The following is a 20561-nucleotide window of genomic DNA, read 5'->3' on the forward strand; positions in this document are numbered from 1 at the left end:
ATAGGCGTGCACATTGAAGCAGGCCTTAGAAAATAGATAACATCTGGTCTGATGAAAGGCCATGCGTGGGGACGCCTTGTGAAGGACAGAAGCAGGGTCAGATGTGGAGACCGAGAAGAGATACTGAGTTGTCTATGCTTTGGGAAGCAGACAGCCACAGAGAACACAGTGGATCAGATCAGATGGGACCAGATCACAGGGGGACCTTTGAAAATTAGCCAAGTGAGTTTGAAGTTTTTATCATATGAAATAGGGAGTAATTTAAAACTTTTGAATAAGGTGTGTGATCTAAAAGCAATTTAAGAAGTTCTGCCTGCCATTGTGCACAAGTTAGTTTTGAGCAGAGAAACTATGGTTATGGGGACCAGCAGGTAGATTTTACATATATATATATACACACACACATGTATTTAATTATATATAATTATAATTATATATATTACCTATGTTATATATAAAATTATTTTTGGCTCAAGTTGTTGAAGACCAAAATTGTGATAGCATCTGTGAGTTGAAATAAATCACAAAGAAAGAAAATTACCACAGGACTAACTTTATAGAGAGAGGAAAAGAAAGCTCTGAACATAAAAAGTAAGCTTCTAGGAAAATGGAGGTAATGTTCCTCCTATAAATGGGAAAATCAGAAGGATGGCTAAGATGGTGAGAAAAAGCTATCATTTGGTCCTTGTTTATTATTATTTTATATATAGTAATGTGTATATTTTAATCCCAAACTCCGAGTAATCCCTAGTGTCTAGAAGGCACTGGGGCTTAACATCAAGCAAGAGTGTGAGGAGAGGACAGATCTGTAGAAACCTCCAAGAGGGAAAAGATTATACACAAGAAGTCATGACAATGCACATGTTCTGAGGGAGGAAGTGCAGAGGGAGAAGGCAAAACAAGACAAAAAGACAAACAGAAAACAACAGAGAGGAGAGAGGTGAAGCCATAAGCATCAAAGGTGGAGACAGTTCCATCTTTTATCCATCATTAACTCACCTATCCCCACTCTCCTAGATACCAGAATATGTGATTCATTATTATTTCTTTATACTATATAAGCAATAAAGTGAATAAAAGGAATACATCCTGAAATAGTTTTGACTTCTCGGTAGGTTGGAAAATAAACCTAAGCACCCAGGGTCCTCCCTACTTCAGCTTTTACCACCTGCTCAGCACGGTTGGCAGGTGTGAATTATCGCAGTTTTTTTTTTTTTTTTAAATAATGTAGATCTTTTTTTTGTATTTGTCTTTTTAAATTTTTTATTGAAATGTAGTTGATTTATCATGTTGTGTTAGCTTCAGATGTACAGCAAAGTGATTCAATTATACATATATGTAAACATACATTCTTTTTTTTACATTCTCTTCCATTATAAGTTATTACAAGATACTGAGTTCAGTTCCTTATGCTCTACAGAAGGTCCTTGTTGGTTATCTCTTTTATATATAGTAATGTGTATATTTTAATCCCAAACTCTAATTTATCCCTCCACTCCATTGCCACTTTGGTAAATAAGGTTTTTTCTATGTCTGTGAGTCTATTTCTGTTTTGTAAAGAAGTTCATTTAGATCATCTTTTTAGATTCCGCAAACCGTAATTCGAACAGACACATGCACCCCAATGTTCATAGCAGCCCTGTTTACAATAGCCAAGACATGGAAGCAACCTAAGTGTCCATTGACAGATGAATGGATAAAGAAGATGTGAGATGCATACACGCACACACACGCACACACACACAATGGAATATTATTCAGCCATAAAAAGAATGAAATAATGTCATTTGCAGCAACAGGGATGGACCTAGAGATTATCATACTAAGTGAAGTGAGCCAGACAGAGAAGAACAAATATCCTATGATACTACAGCTCTTTTAGGGCCCAGCCTTCCCTAGCTCCCAGAACACGAGGCATATCTTGATCAATGATACCATGGCACTGTGTACTTCTCCTTTCTAATTTTTCTGAATTTTCAGGAAACCATTTTAGGCGTACTGTTTGTCTCCCCTGAGTAAACATAAACCTCATTAAAATATGGGAAATCGGTGTCTTCCTCACCCATATTTTTAGCACTCATTGCAGTGCTTTGTACGTGGTGGGCCCTTGATAAATGTTTGTTGAAAGAGCAAAGAACAAATGAGCTCTTTAATTTTACTGCCCACAAAGTAGATGCCAGCATCCTTCTAACACCTGTTCATTCCCCCAGCAAATGTTCTACCACTGATAATTCCACCAAGAGGGCTGATCACAGCTGCTTTTATATAATCAAATGCATAATTTGTTGTTTAATATCTTTGCTCCCGGATAGACTGTAAGTCTCTCTTAGGGCAAGAGTGGGTTTTTGGTGACCACACTCTGTACAATCCCTGGCACATAGTAGGTATAAAATAAATGGATTCTGAATAATGAGTAAATGATTATATTCATTTTTTTTGAAAAGAAATAAAACTTAAATGATATGAAAAACGTTTTCTAAGGTCATATAGCTAGTGGAATCATCTCATAATCCAAAGCCTGCTTATTGTCTTTTTTTTCTTGCTAAATCAGAAGCACAGAGAAAAAGACTAATTTGCCAAGAAAGATGCTATTAGTACCCGTTAAGATAACCATTCTAATATGGATGTGAGACATTGTTTAATAGTTTGAAGCAGGGGTGGGAGAGGAAATTTGTGTGTGGGTGAGGGTGTATTTAAAGGTCTCTGTGTGAATGGACACAAACTTATCTTACTCTTTGTATCTGTATCTGGTGTCTGTGAAGGATGGAGAGAGAATGGTCAGAAGGCAGTTAGCAGAGGCTGAAGTTAGCCGTAGGTCATGTGATGCAGACAGAGCAAAGCTTTTCTCTGAAGAGCAGCTTATATAAAAGTGGCATAAAGATAGTGTTCCTATTCAGCACAGAACTTGTTCTCCAGCATCAGCTTGCCACTGTTTGGTAAATTAGTGATGTAATATCATTTGAAGCCGCTAGTTCAGAGAGTTTCATCTTTAAGTCAAATTTATTAATATAATGAAAGGTTTTTTTGAAAAGTGCTTGTGTATTTGCAATGCAAATATTAACCTTGCTGAGCCTCAGGTTTCTAATTTGTAAATTGGGAGCATTTATAGCTAACTCTGTAACTCTAAAGATTATCTTTAAGATTAGAGATAATTTAAGTGCAGCCCAAACAGAAGCTGGGATATACTAGGCACTCAAAAACTGACAGCTAGTATAAAAGTTTGTGGCAAAAGCACAGATGTCAGCTTTTCTTTTAATGCCTTTTTCTCCTTTATAAATACCTTCAAATATGTCTGAAAATCAGTGTCCTCTGTACACCATAAATTCTGAGCTTCTTGAATGAAGGGATCTCTTTCCATTCCCCAAATTGCAGTCTCCAAAGTATCTTGATAATGACCTAAGCAGCCTATTTAGGCTCCTTAAATAGAGGAAGAGTTAGGGGAAGGCTTTTTAATTTTGAAAAATAATATTATTATGAAAGATGTCAAAAGTCTTAGAAGTGGTTATACAATTAAAAGCAAATGAAGTTAGAGAAATGTTACATTGAAAACATGGTGAAAGTAATCAGCACAACAATATAGACTTGAAAATTAGAAAGTTAGGAAATTAGAAAAAGAAGGAAAGAATAAGAGAACAAATGAAGAAAAGAAAGAATGAAAGGAGGGAGGGATGCAAGAAAAATTTGGAGAGAGTGGAAAAGACATTTTAGGACACAGGAGACCCTTGGACCAAGACTGAAAATGAAGCACCAAAAATAGTCATGTCACTGGCTTTTTCCCCAATGGGATTTTGTTGCTCCAGTAATCACTCTATAGAAATTCACTCTAAATAGGGTAAAGTGTGCAAGGCAACAAGGCGTGGAACTTAAGTGGTTTGTTCTTTATTCCCGGGAGCTGACCTGTGAACAAGGCTCATTTTAGAATCAATTGTTATGAAATTGTTTCATCACCTGCCAATGATTAGCAAACATCAGAAGAATTCAGTGTATTAAAAGGACACGTAGCAAAACCAGAATAAAGTCTGGGATCCGGTTCATCCTTGCAGACTTTGCTCAGCTAATGCTCTGTCTTTCCCCCTTGTTCGCAGAACCGAAAGTAAGCTGCAAACTAGGCCGGTCCGCGTCCACATCAGGTGTGCCCCCTCCATCCGTTACTCCTCTCAGGCAAGCCAGTGACCTGCAACAGAGCCAGGTACCATCATCGTTAGCCAATCGTGATTGACTTCCTGTGATGCGACATGCCAAACGCTTTCCACCTCTGTCTGTCGTGTGTTGCTGTAACAACTTTTGCATTTGCTTTTATTTTTCTGTGTGTGTATGGGTGGGAGGGGTGAGCTGTGGCCCTCTGTGTTTTCATCCAAAAAGGGAAGTCTTCCTTCCCTGTGATTGGCGCAACTTTCTTTGCTGTTTGTTACCAAATCGTTTTTGTCTCTGGTTTCCATCATTCTGTAATATAAATGTAAACTTGTACTATATGTATTGGCTTAGTGGTTATTTTTTTAAAGTTCTTTCTCTCTTCCATGTTTTGTGTACTTTTATACTGTCTCCGAAAATTTATCAACGTTTGATAAATTTACCGACTTTGTTTTATGTAGATTTCTTTTTAAATGTTTTGTCCACAACACTTGCACAGATGTTGTCAATGAATTTGTACATATTGTTTAGTTCTTATCCTATTATACTGTAATATTTGTGGCCGTTTTACTTTTATTTTTATTTAGCTTGGAGCATGATTGTAAGACAGTGAATATTGATGTCCTGATAAATATTCATATACCAACTCATTTGGATTGAACATGGCAGCTAGTCTTTTTTCTTGGCCAAAAAGACAAATTGACCAACCAGATAATCTAGGTATTTACCCAAAACTGTAGATTAGTAAGGCAGTCTTTAAATAAATGACACTTTTCTCTCTTATACCAAAAATATCAGAAATGTTCTCAGTAAGGGAATGTAAGTGTTTATGCATGGTATATGAGATCTCTATTATCATTTGGAGAAAAGATACAAGAAATAAAGGCATAAGCTACAGTATCATTTAATCCTTTATAGTACAATATGTTGCTCTGATGTTCATGGGTACATGCTTGTGTACGGAGGATATAGTATGGGGAAAAATCACTACATATAATTGCTCTATCTATAATTCATCCAATAGGAATTCAGTACAATGACAATTTGTGAAGCTTAATTGTTGTTACTGTTAAATATATTATGGGTGTTAAATAGGATAATGCCATCCTGGAGTGGTTTCTCTCTGCTTCCCAGCTTTAATGTTCACTTTCATAAAACTCTTCTGAAATTGTAAATTATAAAACTAGCAATGATACCTCCATGGGAACTGTCCATTACTGATTAGCAAATTACATATTCATCAATTATATAAATGTCAAGCTATTTTAAAAACATAACCAGGAAGAATAATTGCATTTTTTCTAATGGGAGACAGGGTGCTTTATAGTATTTTGGTCTGGCTTAAATATGCACAGGATTTGATTTATGAATATATGAGATATCTACAAATGAAAGAGATGAGAGGTTCCTCTCAAGAGCATCTCAAGTGCCATTTAGAATTTCTTGTGTCTTAATTTAACATTTTAAATGCTTTGTAACCAAATGAATCCACCTCAAACACTTTTTGGGGTATAAAAGCAGTAGAAACAATAAGACAATGAATAAATAAATAAATAACACAATCAACCTCACTAAGATAAATTGCCACCTTAGTTGATTAAAGCTATTCCAAAATATTACATTTACAGATTTTCAAAGCTTAAAAACTTGAATACAGAAAGGAGAGAACTTTAGCTAGCTGGCGGAGGATTGCATTAATACAATCAATTTTCCAAGTATATATACCTTGCTATTGCATTACCTCGGTATCTCAGAGAGGTTTTGTGCTCTTTGTTTTCATTTGCTTTTTTTCCTAATTATCTTTATAGTCGTTTCATCCTACGCCCCTTCAATTCTCAATGAAAGCAGTTTCCTGGGGTAACTTACAGAACAGAAACAAGGTACAACTTTGTGCCTTTGCATTATCAGCTCTTCGCTTACCTGGTAGGATGCTCTTCATTCTTCAAAATACAGCAACAGGAGAAAGACCCTCTTGTTACTTAGATGCTGCACTTTTCCTCTCCAACCAGGAGAGATTCTGGCACACAGCCACATCATAGAAGGGGTGTCAGGGCTGCAAATTAGAAGGCTGGCCTCTGAGTCTCTCCCCTGTGGCTTGTGACCAGATGTAGTATTCACCTCTTCCCATATCCTAGTGCTAACGGGGTAAACATGGCTCAGAAGAACCTTGCTCTGCATTCCTACAACTTGGAATTGAACTAAAGGCAATGGGTACTTATTGAAGACCCTCTTCTCACCTAATTCCCATGCTCTTGACTGAGATGTCTCCTTAAGTTACAACCAGGATGACACAGCCCTAGGCTCAGTCACCCCAGGCAATGGTGAAAGACATTTAAAAACATTGACTATTCGTACACAAACTAGGATGCGGAACACCTAGCATTATCCAACAAATAATCATCCTGGTCACTTTTTTAAAAAGTGTTTTTCCCCCACCGGGATTCTTGATAGTTACTAAAACACAGAACGCTTAATAGACGATTGATAGACTTCTTACTTGGAAATCTTTGGAAGCCCATGCGATCTGTTTCAGACAAACAAAAGCAGTCACTGAAATAATTCCAGTAGTGCTTATCTATTGAGGAGTCTGGCTTTAAGAAGCCATATTATGGGACATTTCTGCTCATAGAGAAGGAGCTGTGTTTTTTTTTCCAGGTTGTTCACATCTTATCTCTTTTCAGCTCCCTCAGTACTAGTTTTTCACCCACCACTTCAGATCATGGTTGGAGCTTTCTAAGAAGTATTGCAGGAGGAGACAGAAGGGACGGAGGTTACTCCAGCAGAGATGGGTAGAGCTGGCCAAAAGGGACTGACGCTCACCCCCAGGAGCCTAGGCCAATGATGATGGACCACCCTTAAAGAATCTGGAGACAGTAGTGATTGACTGACCCGCCGAGGAGCCCGGGGCGCATAGTGACCGCCCACCAAGGGCATTTGTGTAAAAATAAAAGTGGAGGTAATGTTTGCTTGGCTATGCAGTCTGTTTCGGCTTCAGGTAATATAGGAGACACAAGATGTGTAGAAATGTATAGTTTCATCTGACTGGAACTTTAAAATACGTAAGAGAAGACGGGAAGCTCAAGAAAGAAGTATGAGTTCCAAAGCATTTAGAGCTTCTTACACAACGTGTAATACTCTCTAAAACTCGGTGAGATGACAAATAGATCTTTTCTTTCTTAATTCACTCCTGAATAAATAGAGCAGTCACGGGGCAATTAGGGGAAAGTGACCTTTCCTTGGAATTTTACGGCAAAGCAACCACATATTTTGGCATTTGTCATAAAGCAAACCTTTGGAAATTAGATTGAATTTCTGCAGCTTCCATGAGAAAGCTATTTTATTTTCTTATTTATAAAAGCAAAACTGTATAGGAGAAATATTTTGAACTTGAAGCACATCACTTTATCTTTTTTTTTTTCTTCTGTAGTGAAGTAGAAAGCTGTGTACTCAGAAGAAAGAAGTGTGAGTGCCTCTATAGACAGCAAATGATGTTCATGTGATCCCTCCATCTCTGGCCTATGGTGTTAGTGACCCCCATTACTCTGGAGATGGGGCCATCTCTAGTTTTACTGCAGCAGGTGATGGAATAGAAACTAAGGAGCAGGGCCATGAGAAAGCCAGGCTTTCCTTCAAGGAAGGAGCAGCTAGGGTGTGTCTCCAGACAAAAGTGCCAGCTCTCTTTGGAAAAATGTTCCCAAGAAATGTTTGTACTTATTTTTCTGGGAAGGAAGGAGATGAGAGCCACATCCTCTGACACACACACACACACACACACACACACACACACTCCCAATATACTTATGCACATGCATACACACAAACTCTCACATACTCTGCGCACTATCACACACACACACAATCACGCACTCACTAACACACACACTTCACATTTTTTAAGTAACAGCCCCTCAAGTCAAATCAGGGAATCACAGAGCTAACAGTGACCTAAGTGTTGAACTCACCTTCTCTCTGAGGTTTGTCAATTGTTCTAAACTAGATTATCTCTGATTATCCTTGATGTTGGGAAGGGGGTAACAGAAAGCCATCTGTCACTTCCTTTGGACATACATTTCAAAATCTGAGAGCCCCACATTTCTCTAGAAATTTAAAAATCACCCCTGAAGCCATTATCTCTTGTTCCGTGGGCCCTGTGTGGCTTGAGAGCTGCCTTCTCACTACCCAGAAGAGGCCTTGCCCAGGCTGGTCCATGCTGTGCGCTTATAAGCTGTTATCCAAGGAAACAAGCCCAGTTCTTTTCAACTTGCCCCTTCAGTATTATTTCTCAAACATTTATTTCTTTTGATGGCAGCCCTCTGGACTCCCTCCAAGCTCCTAACATCCTCCTTTCACTTGATGACCCTGCTGGGGCCTAATGAGAGCCTGCCTGGGCTCCTGCAGAGCAGAATGCCTTCTTTTTTCCCATGGGCTCCATGGCTATGTCTGCACGCCAGCATGTGGCCAGCTTTCCTAGATAATGGAAGAACATATTAGCATCCACAGCTTGATGCATGTCTAGGGTGTGTTTCTGGACATGCCCGGATGTCAAAGTTGTTTTCTATATACAGTTAAAAAAAATGGGAGCTAAATCATCCAAAGATAGAAATTAGGGATCAGTACATATGAAAGACTAAGATTGAGAATTTAAGAGGATTCCCTGACAAAGACTTTACCCATTTTAGAGTGTGACACTCAATGACTTTGGTTGACTTACTAAATATCTCTCTCGATGAATGTCTCTTTCTATATATCCTCGGAAAAATGTTTTTCTCACACAATCGAATTTTGTCTTTTCTCTTGGTCTTTAATACCTTCAGGGTAGCGAGGTGTTTTGATTGGTCCCACAGCCTCAGTGTGCTTTGCCTGAAAGCTTTGAGCAGACCATTGCTCTTTCGCAGCCTGTGTGTGAGGTCTGGGCTTTTGTAACTCTCAGACAATCAGGACATTTGCACACAAAACTTGTAGGAGCCTGGAGAGCGTGAGGAAGACTAAAGACAAAGGGATCCTGAGTATAGTAACATAAATACTCCGACAAGGACATGGAAAGGAATTCTAATTTCAGCCACTCGATGCCTGCCCACATTTCTCAGTAATGTAAACTTAAAGGGTATATTCTTATTTAATTTCAGCTTCTGTGCATTGGATCAGGTAGAGAAATGAAAACAAACCTAACATCTGAAATAAAATAACACACAGTGTGAGAGCTGGGAGTTTCAGTTTTATTCAGGGACTTACTGAGGACGATAGCCTGGGAACTATAGCTTCTCAGATAGTTCTGAGGAACTGCTCCCGAGAGCTGAGGGGAGAGGCCAGGGGAGAGGGGTACGCGCTATCAAGCAAACATCTCAGGAGAACGTTACTACTGCTAGTCACGAAGAAAGGCTATCTCAGTTAATGATATTAGTGTTTTTTCTAAGTATGTGGAAATGCAAGAATCCAGGTTCATAAAAAATTTCTCTTGAAATATTTCTAACTATCTGAGGGCCTGTTTTTGCCTGTTTTCCCCAGGGCACAGAATACCTGATCCTGATCTGCACCCTGAATTCCTTTCAGGATGCACTGCAGGTCACTGATGGCAGTGGCTAATGACTTAATCTTTGTAGAACTGGATGGCGAGTGACATTCCTTGCCTTACAAGCTCTTAACAGTAGAAAAACTTCAGTTCTCTTTAGAATTCCTGTGCTGCCATTAGTGTAGATGTGACTTCCTTTGCCAAGACCATACTTGCTTTGCCAAGACCATACTTGCTTTATTCCAGCCCTGGGTCCTGGAACATATGTGTTATGAGGTTTCATCTGATCAGTTGTATATACAATGTCAAGTGCTCCTATCTAGTAGTTAAGGTTTTGTGTTTGATGGGAGAAAACAGTGTCAGGAAGAGGAAAGAGCAGAATATGTGGGTGGGGAACATGTGGCTCCCCAACTTAACGTGATGAAGGGGCCCCTTTTCTACCATCCCTTGCTTAAGAGTTGAACAAACCTTTTTTTTGAGACCCTGTGGTATTCCAGGTCCTATCAGGCCTGAACTAAAAGAATGTTTACATCGCGTTTGTACCTTTATATGGCTGGTTTGATCGTATGCTCAGGGTTACATCATATGATGGAAATGGTAAAAAAAAAAAAAAAAAAAAAAAACAGAAAAAGAACATATAACCAATTAGCTAAAGCTGAACTTACTTCATTCATGCACAGAGATTCCCACCATCACAGAACTTCCTCCAGGCTATGCAATAGGTTTTAAATAACTCCTATTGTTTTTTCATCCTGCATACAAGTTAACCTGACATATATTTCCAAACATGGAAAAGCCTGATGGGGGGGCTTGGAAAACCCCACTAAGTTTACAATGCCATGTAAAGATAAGATGTTTACAGCATCTTATTGGGGAAGGGTTTATCTGTAAGAACTTCAAATTGTAAAGTAAAATGTTATCTTAACAAAGATTATGTTACAAAGAAATTATAGTTATTTGTTATAATAATGTTATTTACCAAAGAGATTGGATCTAGGCTTGTGAAAAGTGGAATAAATTCATGTTACAAATAGGAGTGTCAGTGGTTATATTGATCTATTGCTTTGTATTATGGTGTCATTGCATTAAAATAATGCAAGGGCCAAAAAGTAAACAAACAAAGGCTTTGTCTTATGTGTGCCCTCTACAGTCCTGTCCGGTTGATTTATAAAAATGGTAGGCTTTAGTACTTTGTGGGGCTCCCTATAATTAGTGTCGTATTTAAAGAAGAAACAAGATGTTGTTGTCACCTTCAAATAACAGTAATATGTGTCCTGAATTCTGTCATACAAAGAATTCAGACAAGATCAGGCACGTTCAGGGTCATATGGCCATAGACCAGATGGTAGAAACTCAGATTGCTTTCCAGGACAGACCACAATCTGAACTGAGAAATTTTGACATATTATGTAGGCATCGTGTGCTTGTTAACTGCTGTATATTTCAAGTGGCAGAATATTTGGGGTCACTTTTTAAAGGCCAGTAGTCTCATGACCAGTCTCTCAATAACTTCAAGATTGAGTAGAATGAAACTAAACAAACCCATCCCTTTGCCCCCATTCCAATCCCCCCACCCAATAATCTTGCATTTATGCCCTTGGAGTAGGAGGCAGAGTGTAACAAAACAAGAGGATGTTCTCTGAGAAATCTTGAACGCGTTGACCAACAAGGGTAGGGGTGGGGCAAAGGGACTCTGAGGTGCCCGCCTCTGACTCTGCCTCGTCCCCGTACCTGCGTGCATCCTCTTCAGCATGAGAATTGTCAACTTAGCCATCCAGCTACAGGGGAAGGTGTGAAGTTGCTTAGGTATAGAGTCCAGCGTTCTTTAACACATGGAAGGGAAAAAATGTGTCTGGGGTTCTTAGATGAAGTTTGTGGGATGGAAACCACGTACCATTTGCTGTCATCTCTGATGAGCTCATTGTGCGCCAGGATGGTTTTGAGAGCGTCCTTACATCATTGTAGGTGTGCTCTCTACAGCCCTACCCCATTATTATCCCATGACAACTAAGGATACTAAAGTGAGGTTACACCTTGTCCAAGTTCTGTACCAACTGTCAAAATGATCAGTCTATGATGTCAGTCTATGAGTCCCAACTACTCAGCTGGTTAAAATTGTGAGGTTTAGAGGATGTAAGACGTCCATCAGAACCCTGGCTCCACCCGTTGGTCGCTGTGTGACCTTGAATACATTGCTCAACTTTTCAGAGGCTGTTTTCTCATCTGTAAAATGGGGGCAGTATTATCTGCCTTGTGTGGTTGTTGTTGAGGATTAATCAGATAACATATGTGTGTAAAGTCCTGGACAGACATTACCTATTAGAAAAATAAGAATTCTTTCCCTTATAGCTTTTCCTTCTGCCAAAATGCAACTTTCCTGCTTGCTGGCAAGTCCTAAGGAGAAGAGTCATTGTAGTCAGTGGTATTTCAAAAGGGATGGGCATGGAGGGAACGGTTCTGTCCACCCTGTATCACCGACCTTGTATAGAACTGCTAGCATGTGGTGTTAATAAAAAGCGGACAGATTTTTAGTCAGTTTTATTACTGACTTTAAATTCTCTAGACAGTGTATCTCTTTACTGACAGCATCTGAGACAGATTGGTTTCTCCTACCACCTCTTGGTACACTTGATAGGATTATATTCATTATTCCTTCTCCTCCAAATAGGAAATTAGATATTTAGTTATTTACCATGTAATAAGGAGTCTGTATCTAGCATTTCTTCTTTCCTTGTAGGGTCCCACGTGTGGTTTGGAAGTAAAGTGAGTAGAAGTCGACTAAGGGTATCAATTCAGAAATGTCACGGGTCCCCTAACACTGCTTTACTCTCCTACTTGGGTTCCAATGCGAATGAACGTAATGAAAATGCTAGAGCCCCTGGGGACGCTGTTATCTGCAAAGACACAGGATACAGTTGTTGCAACTTCAACATTTACTGAAAGTTTCCCCAGACCACACTTTGAGAGGCTTTGTTTTCTTATCTGCACATGTATTTACCCACAAGCATGCCCATTATGATATGTTATCCCACTATATCAGTTTAACTTTTATATGCCCATTATATCCATGTAACTTGTTTTTGTTTATCGTTTTTATGTTTTTCCTTTTAAATGAAGAAAGCACTAAGGATATTGCATTATCAATGTTATGGAAACAAGGAGGCCTAAATTTTAACAACATTCCGTCTTGCCAAGTGAATGTGTGCCAATCTCGTCCCAATACATGGAGATCAGTTGCCACTACTTGGTATTTCTTACGCAAAATCAGAGGCAAAGGAATATGTTTTATATTTTTATTTATCGTAGTTTTTGGAATCCTCGTTTGTTCCTCTTCAAATGCCAAGAGTGGTGTAGTCTACTAAGCTAACAATAATATGGCTGTGTCTGGGGAAGTGAAGCTGAAGATTTTAAATCCATTTACTGTCACATTAGTCTATACCATGTGTTTTCAAGCAGATCTTTAAAGTTTCCAATTCCGTGTCAAATTTTTTTTTTTTTTAGAAAATAGAGACTTTGGGAGGCTGTTGAAAATATTTAGCTGCTAGATTTATTCAAAATGTCAGTAGAGTTGAAAGTGAAGCTTTGGCTTCAAGTCTAGAGGACAAATTATGAATTTATAACTGTAGGTCTTGTTTGAGTTGTACACATAGAGAGCAATTGAAGGAGTATTAAAGCTTTACAGATTGATAACTCCATTTGAGAACTAAATGCTATGCTTGTATTCTGCTGCCAGTTATTAGCAGACATCGCATTTTAGAAGCCTTCCCCATCACAGGCTCTAACTGTTAAAATGCAGGTCAGGCCCTTAGATGGGCTGGCCAACCTAGTTTGGGGAAAATAATATAACATTGGGTGGACACGTGGCGCCACCTAGTGTCTGAAATGCACTTTGCAAACTGTGTTTAGGTTTTAGAAAGGATTGAATTAAAACTGCTTTATGTCAGAGATGGTATGCTGTTTGGGGTAATAAGCATAATGCTTATAGAAACCCAGGGCAAACTTTTTGTATGATATTTGTTTTGGACATTTTTCATTACTTTAGTTTTGTAATTTTAAGCTGTCTAACTTTCAAATGCACCTTTCTAGACTTTTGTGTGTGGGGAGCTAGTATCACAGCCAGTGATCTCTGAGTTTTATATATTATTTATGAATAGATGCAGATGTTTTCAGTAGGATTTCTGACATTTTCTGCATATTGTATTTCTCTAAATCCAGACTGCGCCTCGAAAAAGGGGATCGTCATCCCTATTTTGAAGACTGGAAAGTGAAGGAGCAGAGATAGCTTGGCTGAATGGAAGAATTCCTTCTTGGTTTTGTTTGAGATTAACATGTTTAACACACATGGCTTAAGAGTCATTCCTGAAAAGAGCAGTCTCCCTAACCAGTGGGTAAATTTACCTCTAACTTAAGTTACAGGTGGATTAGCAAGAAATGTTTACATTATATTAATATCGGTTCAGAGTTAGACTACGCTTGACTCAGAATAATAAGCACAGCCACATTGTGAGTGCCTTACTCAGGGAGTTCTAGACAGCTTCAGTTTCTCCACCTAGCTCACCTGCTGGGCAAATCTTTGTTCTTTATTCTGTGCTGCAAGTAAACATTAGCCTTCAGGTGGAAAGCACCTTCCCCAAATAAAGCAGATTTCTAAAATGGTTTTCATTGAGGGCTTATTACGTGCTTGGCATGGTGTCCAGAATGCCGTATCATACAATTTTATTCTCACGATATGCTTATGAAGTAGGCAATATTATCCCCATTTTACTCATGAGAAAATTGAGGCTGGAGAACCTGTTACCTGTTGAAGGTTTCTAGCTAGGAAGTGGCTGTATGGACATGAGGTGTAAGTCCAGGAGGTTCTAGCCACTAAACTCCTGCTTTATTTTCTACCATAAATAGCTGTCTCTCTGAACTTGCTCTCTTTGTAAAACTCACCTTCCTTCATTTTCTTTCATCCATTTATTTACTCATTCTTCGACTTTCCGGGTCTCGTCTTATAACTTTTCTAGATTAAAAGCTACATAGCAGAGGGGCAAATTCAATTCAGACTTCAACTGAACAAGGCACCACCTAAGGCCAGATCTCCGAAGGTGGGACGGGGTTGGGACGGTAACTCCTGGAAGAAAGCTCACTGTCACTCAGTTGCATCATTCTTTTGTGGACCACGGGCTGGTGTCCTGAGAGCTCAGCCATGCAGGCGTGTGCGTGTGTGTGCGAGTGCCAGTGTGCACGTGTGTGCACACTTGAGAATCTCAACACTTGAGTACATCTAACTCTTTCCGCATTCTGAAAGGAAAATACATCCCCTTCCCAAACAGGCACTCCTGAGCCCCAGCATCTAGACTACTCCTGTAGATTAACCAACAACACACAAAAGACCAAAAATGCATTCAGTGAGATTTATCTGGCTTCTGGGCTTTTACGTCCATCCAATGAGCAGACACTTTAAAGGGGGTGAGGAGGGGTGGAGAAACAACCATACTGTCACTTCAAAGCCTTTGTTTTCTAAAGTAAGTGCTGCATTAGAGCTAGTTAATAATCCCTGGTTGTCAGCTATTTTGACGGGGATAGTATGTGGAATGCTGCATATGATGACTTCCTTTCCAGAAAATGAGGAGGTTATCTGAAGGAGCAAAAGGTATCAGGTGTAATCTTACCCAACCCAGTCAACTTTGCATATGAAAGTGGGGAGAGGCCTTTCAGGAGAAGCCAGCAGAGCCAAAGTCACTTACCATTCAGGATACAACCTAGGAAGGAACACAATCTCTGTTGTCACTTCTCTGATATAAACCCCAATAATGGAACAGGAACCCTTGAAGAAGCCTTATGTGGGAAGCGCTCACATCCAATGGTGGCTGTCCTGGGCTTCATGGAATTTCCAGGTATTTTGATTTCTACATCCATATGAAATGAGATAATTCATATGAAAGCACAGTTTAAACCAGAATGTTTAAGTGTAGGTGCCTATTTTCAGTCATTCATTTATTCAACTTATAGGCTGTTTTTATTAAACTTTTTAGTTGAGTAAAGAAGTGCAAAGCACTGTCTTGCCTCTAAGAAAGCGTGGTGCCTTGGGGGAAACAAGACAAGCCACGGGACAGGAGGGCAGGAGGAAGTGAGCCTGGGGCCACTCCAGCAGCTTCATGGTGTGGCTTTTCTTGGATCCAAACTGTCTTACAAGATGACCTTGCAGTTTTATGAGAGGCTCAGTGTCTCTCTCCCTTTTCCCCAACTCCAGTCTCCAGTGTCCCCCTGTCGCCAGATCCATCCTCCAGAGCAACAAGAGTGACCATGTGTTGACCCTTCCATGCAAAATTCTGTAAAGTCTCCCCATTGCCTACAGGAGGGGAGGTAAATTGCTTTGTGTGGATTTCAAAGCCTGTATGATCTGGCCCTTGGAATACCCTCCTTAGTCCTGGGCTCCTGGCAACTCTGACTCATCCTCCAAGTCTGGGGTCAGGTGTGTTCTCTCCATCTTTGAGGCTGTCCCAGCCCTTCCAAGCATATCGTATTTCTCCATATCTCCTCTGTATTTTGTAATTTCCATACACAACGGTAAATAACCTTATTTTTGTATTAAAGGACAGCACTGTCTGAGGGGTGCTATCCACTGTTTTGCTACCCAGAAAAGCAGTCTGGAGAAAGCCAGGTTAGATAAATTCCTTTAATATCAGAGTTTTATGTTTGTAGATGTGCATTGGGAATTGCAAAGAGGAGGATATCATATGTCATGATTCTGGAATATATCTGACCAGAGAACCCCTCTTTTATTTTTCCAAGGAGCATCTCTTTTGATTCTAAAGATGCGGAGTACAATTGTTTTCACTAGGTTGTAGGCTCTTTGAGAACTGGTATGTATATTTCATCTTGGAAATCTCTAGTAGTCTTAGTCTGTATTTTTTTTAAATTTATTTTATTGGAGTAGAGTTGATTTACAACGTTGTGTTAGTTTCTGGTATACAGCAAAGTGATTCAGTTTTATATATATATATGGTTATTTATATATATATATATGTCTATATATATATATGGTTACATATATATGGTTATTCCATATGGTTTATCTGAGGTTATTGAATAGAGTTCCCTGTGCTATACAGCAGGACCTTGTTGTTTATCCATTCTGTATATACCAGTTTCCATGTGCTAATCCCAAACTCCCAATCCATCCCTCCTCCACCCCCCCTCCCCCATGGCAACCACAAGTCTGTTCTCTCTGTCTGTGGTCTTAGTCTATATTGAATGAATAAATTAAAGCTAAACGTGGAAATAGATAAGCATCTCATTGCAATACTGTTATAGTAATTCACAGAAGTGTTTGGGCTCCTGACAGGTGGCTCTGTACACAGTCGTCACATATGCTCACCCCAGCCATTTAATGAACTAGTTTTACCTTCTGGTGGAGACTGAAAGACAAATGTTAGAGAAGAGGATTGAAATGCAAGTGCCCCTGAGAGAAGTAACACCATGACTGCAACTCACAATGAAAGAGAGATCTCTATTCACCTCATTCTTAAACATTGATTTTTTTAAAATCAGCTTTATTACTAGAAGGAGAAAGAGCATACCATGGGCACCACTTTAGAAAAATAAACTCTAATTATGCCGGAAAGAAAGGTGGGGCAAGAAAAGATGGTCATGTCCCAGGTCTCAGCTGAGTTCCTGGGATGCTGCCGAGTATGGGTTCTTGGCTTCGAGCAGGAAAGAATTCAAGAGCGAGCCACAGTAAAGAGAAAGAAGGTTTATTCAAGGAGATACACATTCCATAGACAGAGTGTGGGCCATCTCAGAAGACGAGACAGGCCCCAGGGTATGGGGTTGTCAGTTTTTATAGGGGTGAGTAATTTCATAGGCTAATGAGTGGGAGGATTATTCCAGCTATTTTGGGGAAGGGGTGGGGATTTCCAGGAATTGGGCCACGGCCCACTTTTTGACCTTTATGGCTGGCCTTGGAACGTGGCGCCGGTGGGTGTGTCATTTAGCCATGCTGATGTGTTACAATGAGCATATCCTAAGGCTCAAGGTCTAGTGGAAGTCGACTCGCCCGCCATCTTGGACCTATTTGATTCTAATCAGTTTATGTTGTGTCCTCGGGCTATGTCATTCTTTTAAACGTTGTGCCCCGCCCCCTTCCTGTCTCATAATGATGCAAGTGTATATTTAGGACAGGATACAAACTGGGATTGGAGCAAATTAAAAGCTGTAACAGAAGGGATTATAAAGCCCTCCCTCCATGAATAGTTCAGTATACATTTTATCTTTTAAATTAATGTAAAATTTATATAACATCTATACGTCTGACACCAACCATAATGTGTGTTCATCAATTCAAATTCTGATGTGTGGGATTTTTTTCCCCACACCACCTAGCAATTTTCCAACTCCAGCTGGGTGTCCTACAATTTAACTCAATTCTGACACTGTCTACACAGAGAGCATCAGGTCCCGCAGGTTCAGGGCTCAGTCCCACAAGACTGCTCCCACTTCAGACATCAGTCAAAGTCCAGGTTATTACCTGTGCTTCACACCAACCAGCTATAAACCAGAGGTTCCCACAACTCTCTCCTTGGGTTTAATTCATTTGCTAGAGCAGCTCCAAGAACTCAGAGAAACATTTTATTTACTAGATCACCAGTTTATTATAAAAGGTTAGAACTCAGGAACAGCCAGATGGAAGAGATACATGGGGCAGGGTATGAGGAAAGGGCGTGAAACAACTATGCCTTCTGAGCGCTACATTCTCCCTGAATCTTCATGTATTCACCAACCTGGAAGCTCACCAAACCCCCTTCTTTTGGGTTTTAATGGAGGCTTAGTTACATAGGCATGATTGACTAAATCATTGGCCATTGGTGATAGAATTCAATCTTCATCCCATCTCCCCTCCTTGGAGGCTGGGGAATAGGACTGAAAGTTCCAACCCTCTAATCATAGGACTGGCTCTACTGGCAGCCAGGCCCCATCTTAAGTACTGTCCAAAGGTAACCGCCTTAAATTAACAAACGGCACCTTTATTGCTCTCATCACAGGAAAGTCCAGGGGTTTTAGGAGCTCTGTACCAGGAACAGGGATAAAGACCACGTGTATATTTCTTTTCATAAATCACAATATTGTCAGGGAGGAGGACATTTTCCTCTATCCTTCTAGGTTCTTCTGGCTGGTCTAAGAATTAAAAGGACATGAGATAGAGTAACAGGAGAAAATCTGAGTTTAATAACTTGTATACGAGGGAGAAACCCAGGAAAATTGAGTAACTCACCAAAATGGCCCAAGCCCTCACCTTAAATATCATCTTCAGCTAAAGATAAAAGAGGGTTTTGGGGGTAGTGGTTTGGGACTTCAAAGGGGATGAAGGCAATTCATATGGAGATGGAAAAGCAAATGTTTGATAAATAAATGTTTGCTGGGCCAGGCAGAGACAATGGGACACAGAGAAGATTTTAACAGACTTTGCTGGGTTCTTCTTTGTTTACCACCTGGTTCATACTATAGTTATCTATGGTGATAGCTTCCTTCCTGTAACAGGTTCTCTGCATACATTCTTTTAGGCAGTTAGGGGAAAGGTCAAAGGTTTATCCTGAGTCTTTTGGGTCTTGATTTTTTTCAGCCTGAAATAATCCACATGCCGAAGAGACATTTTGGGGTGATGAATTTTGTTTCTCTACATATCACAGTCTCTATATATTCTACTATATTTTGCTTAACTTCATGTACATTTTCTCTGTGCAGAATTTTGCATAAGGTTATTGAAGCTGAACTCTTTTCTTTTATTTCTTGCTTCCTCTCTCTTTTTTTTCCTATTGTTTTGCCTCAGATATACTGGGCAGATGCCCTAAACATATGAGAACTTGTCCTTTGGGTGACTCAGCACTTTTTACCTGCCCAAAGAATTTCTAAAATTATTCCTGCAGCCAAATTTAAATACAAAGGCAAACAGTTAAAAACAAATTTTAAAAGATGTGAAAACGCTCAGTGACAAAGAGCTATTTGCTACCACAGTATATTGAATTAAAAGAAAGTCTGCCTTTGTGTTGTACTGTCTTCTCAAAATGAGTTGCAGGAGGGGGACTGTTTTAACACAACTCATTGACTATGTGATGAACTGAGTGTGAAGATTTGCAGAAACTGCCGGAAGAGGGCAACACTTCATCTTTCTCGACCTCCTTTAAAAGTGGGTCCCAGTAGGAGTGATGCATTTCAATATTCATCACGGAGATGGAAAGAAATGAGGTGGAGGAGTGAGGCCAAGGGGCCAGCCAGGTCAGGAGTAGTACACATCATGTCTTTTCTTCCCACCTCATCCTCTCCATCATCTTTGCTCTTCCTCCTAGCTGCTCCCAGGGGCTTTGGGTAGAGTGGCTGGACCCAAAGAAACAAGATTCACTGGAAGATATTTCTAGCAGTGATTTGACAGCCTTACATTTCACAGCTCTGCAAACAGTCACCTGGAGTCTGGGCAAAAAGACAGTGTGGGTAAAATTAATGTTTGGCCATTTTCCCTTCTCCTTCCCTTTCCAAGACCTCCATGCTCTAAATATCCTACTTCACACAAAATTATCCAGCCAGAGTCCCATGTCTTCTGTTTAGTCTGCCATCTCTTGTACCACCAACTAAATGCTAATAACTAATGTGTATAACTGTCATTGCTGGTGACTAACATGTGTGACTGCCACTGACACTTTGCAGCAATTAGCGTTAGCACTTTACAGTTTGCAAATTGCTTTCATACATTCACTCAGCAAATGCTCATTGTACACTTGATCAGCAGCAGGTGTTCTGACTGATGCTCAGTAGTTGATAAGAACTCCTTGTGTTCAAGGGAATTTCAGCCCAGTAAAGGACACACACACACACACACACACACACACACACACACACTTGCAATTAGTATAATTAAGAGAAGAGTGAGCAGAAGATAGAG

At 39.8% G+C, this 20561-nt stretch overlaps 1 protein-coding gene across 1 annotated transcript in view; it reads left to right on the plus strand.

Annotated features, from left to right (window-relative positions):
- NYAP2 (neuronal tyrosine-phosphorylated phosphoinositide-3-kinase adaptor 2) overlaps positions 1–20561 on the plus strand; it is a 244088-nt gene that overhangs the window by 195730 nt on the left and 27797 nt on the right. The window contains exon 5 of the mRNA XM_059927443.1: positions 4086–4189. Within this exon, the coding sequence (XP_059783426.1) occupies positions 4086–4189 (104 nt within the window). The remainder of the gene's footprint in view (positions 1–4085; positions 4190–20561) is intronic.

This window comes from Balaenoptera ricei, chromosome 7, assembly GCF_028023285.1.
Source record: "Balaenoptera ricei isolate mBalRic1 chromosome 7, mBalRic1.hap2, whole genome shotgun sequence".
In the NCBI taxonomy this organism is placed as follows: domain Eukaryota; kingdom Metazoa; phylum Chordata; class Mammalia; order Artiodactyla; family Balaenopteridae; genus Balaenoptera; species Balaenoptera ricei.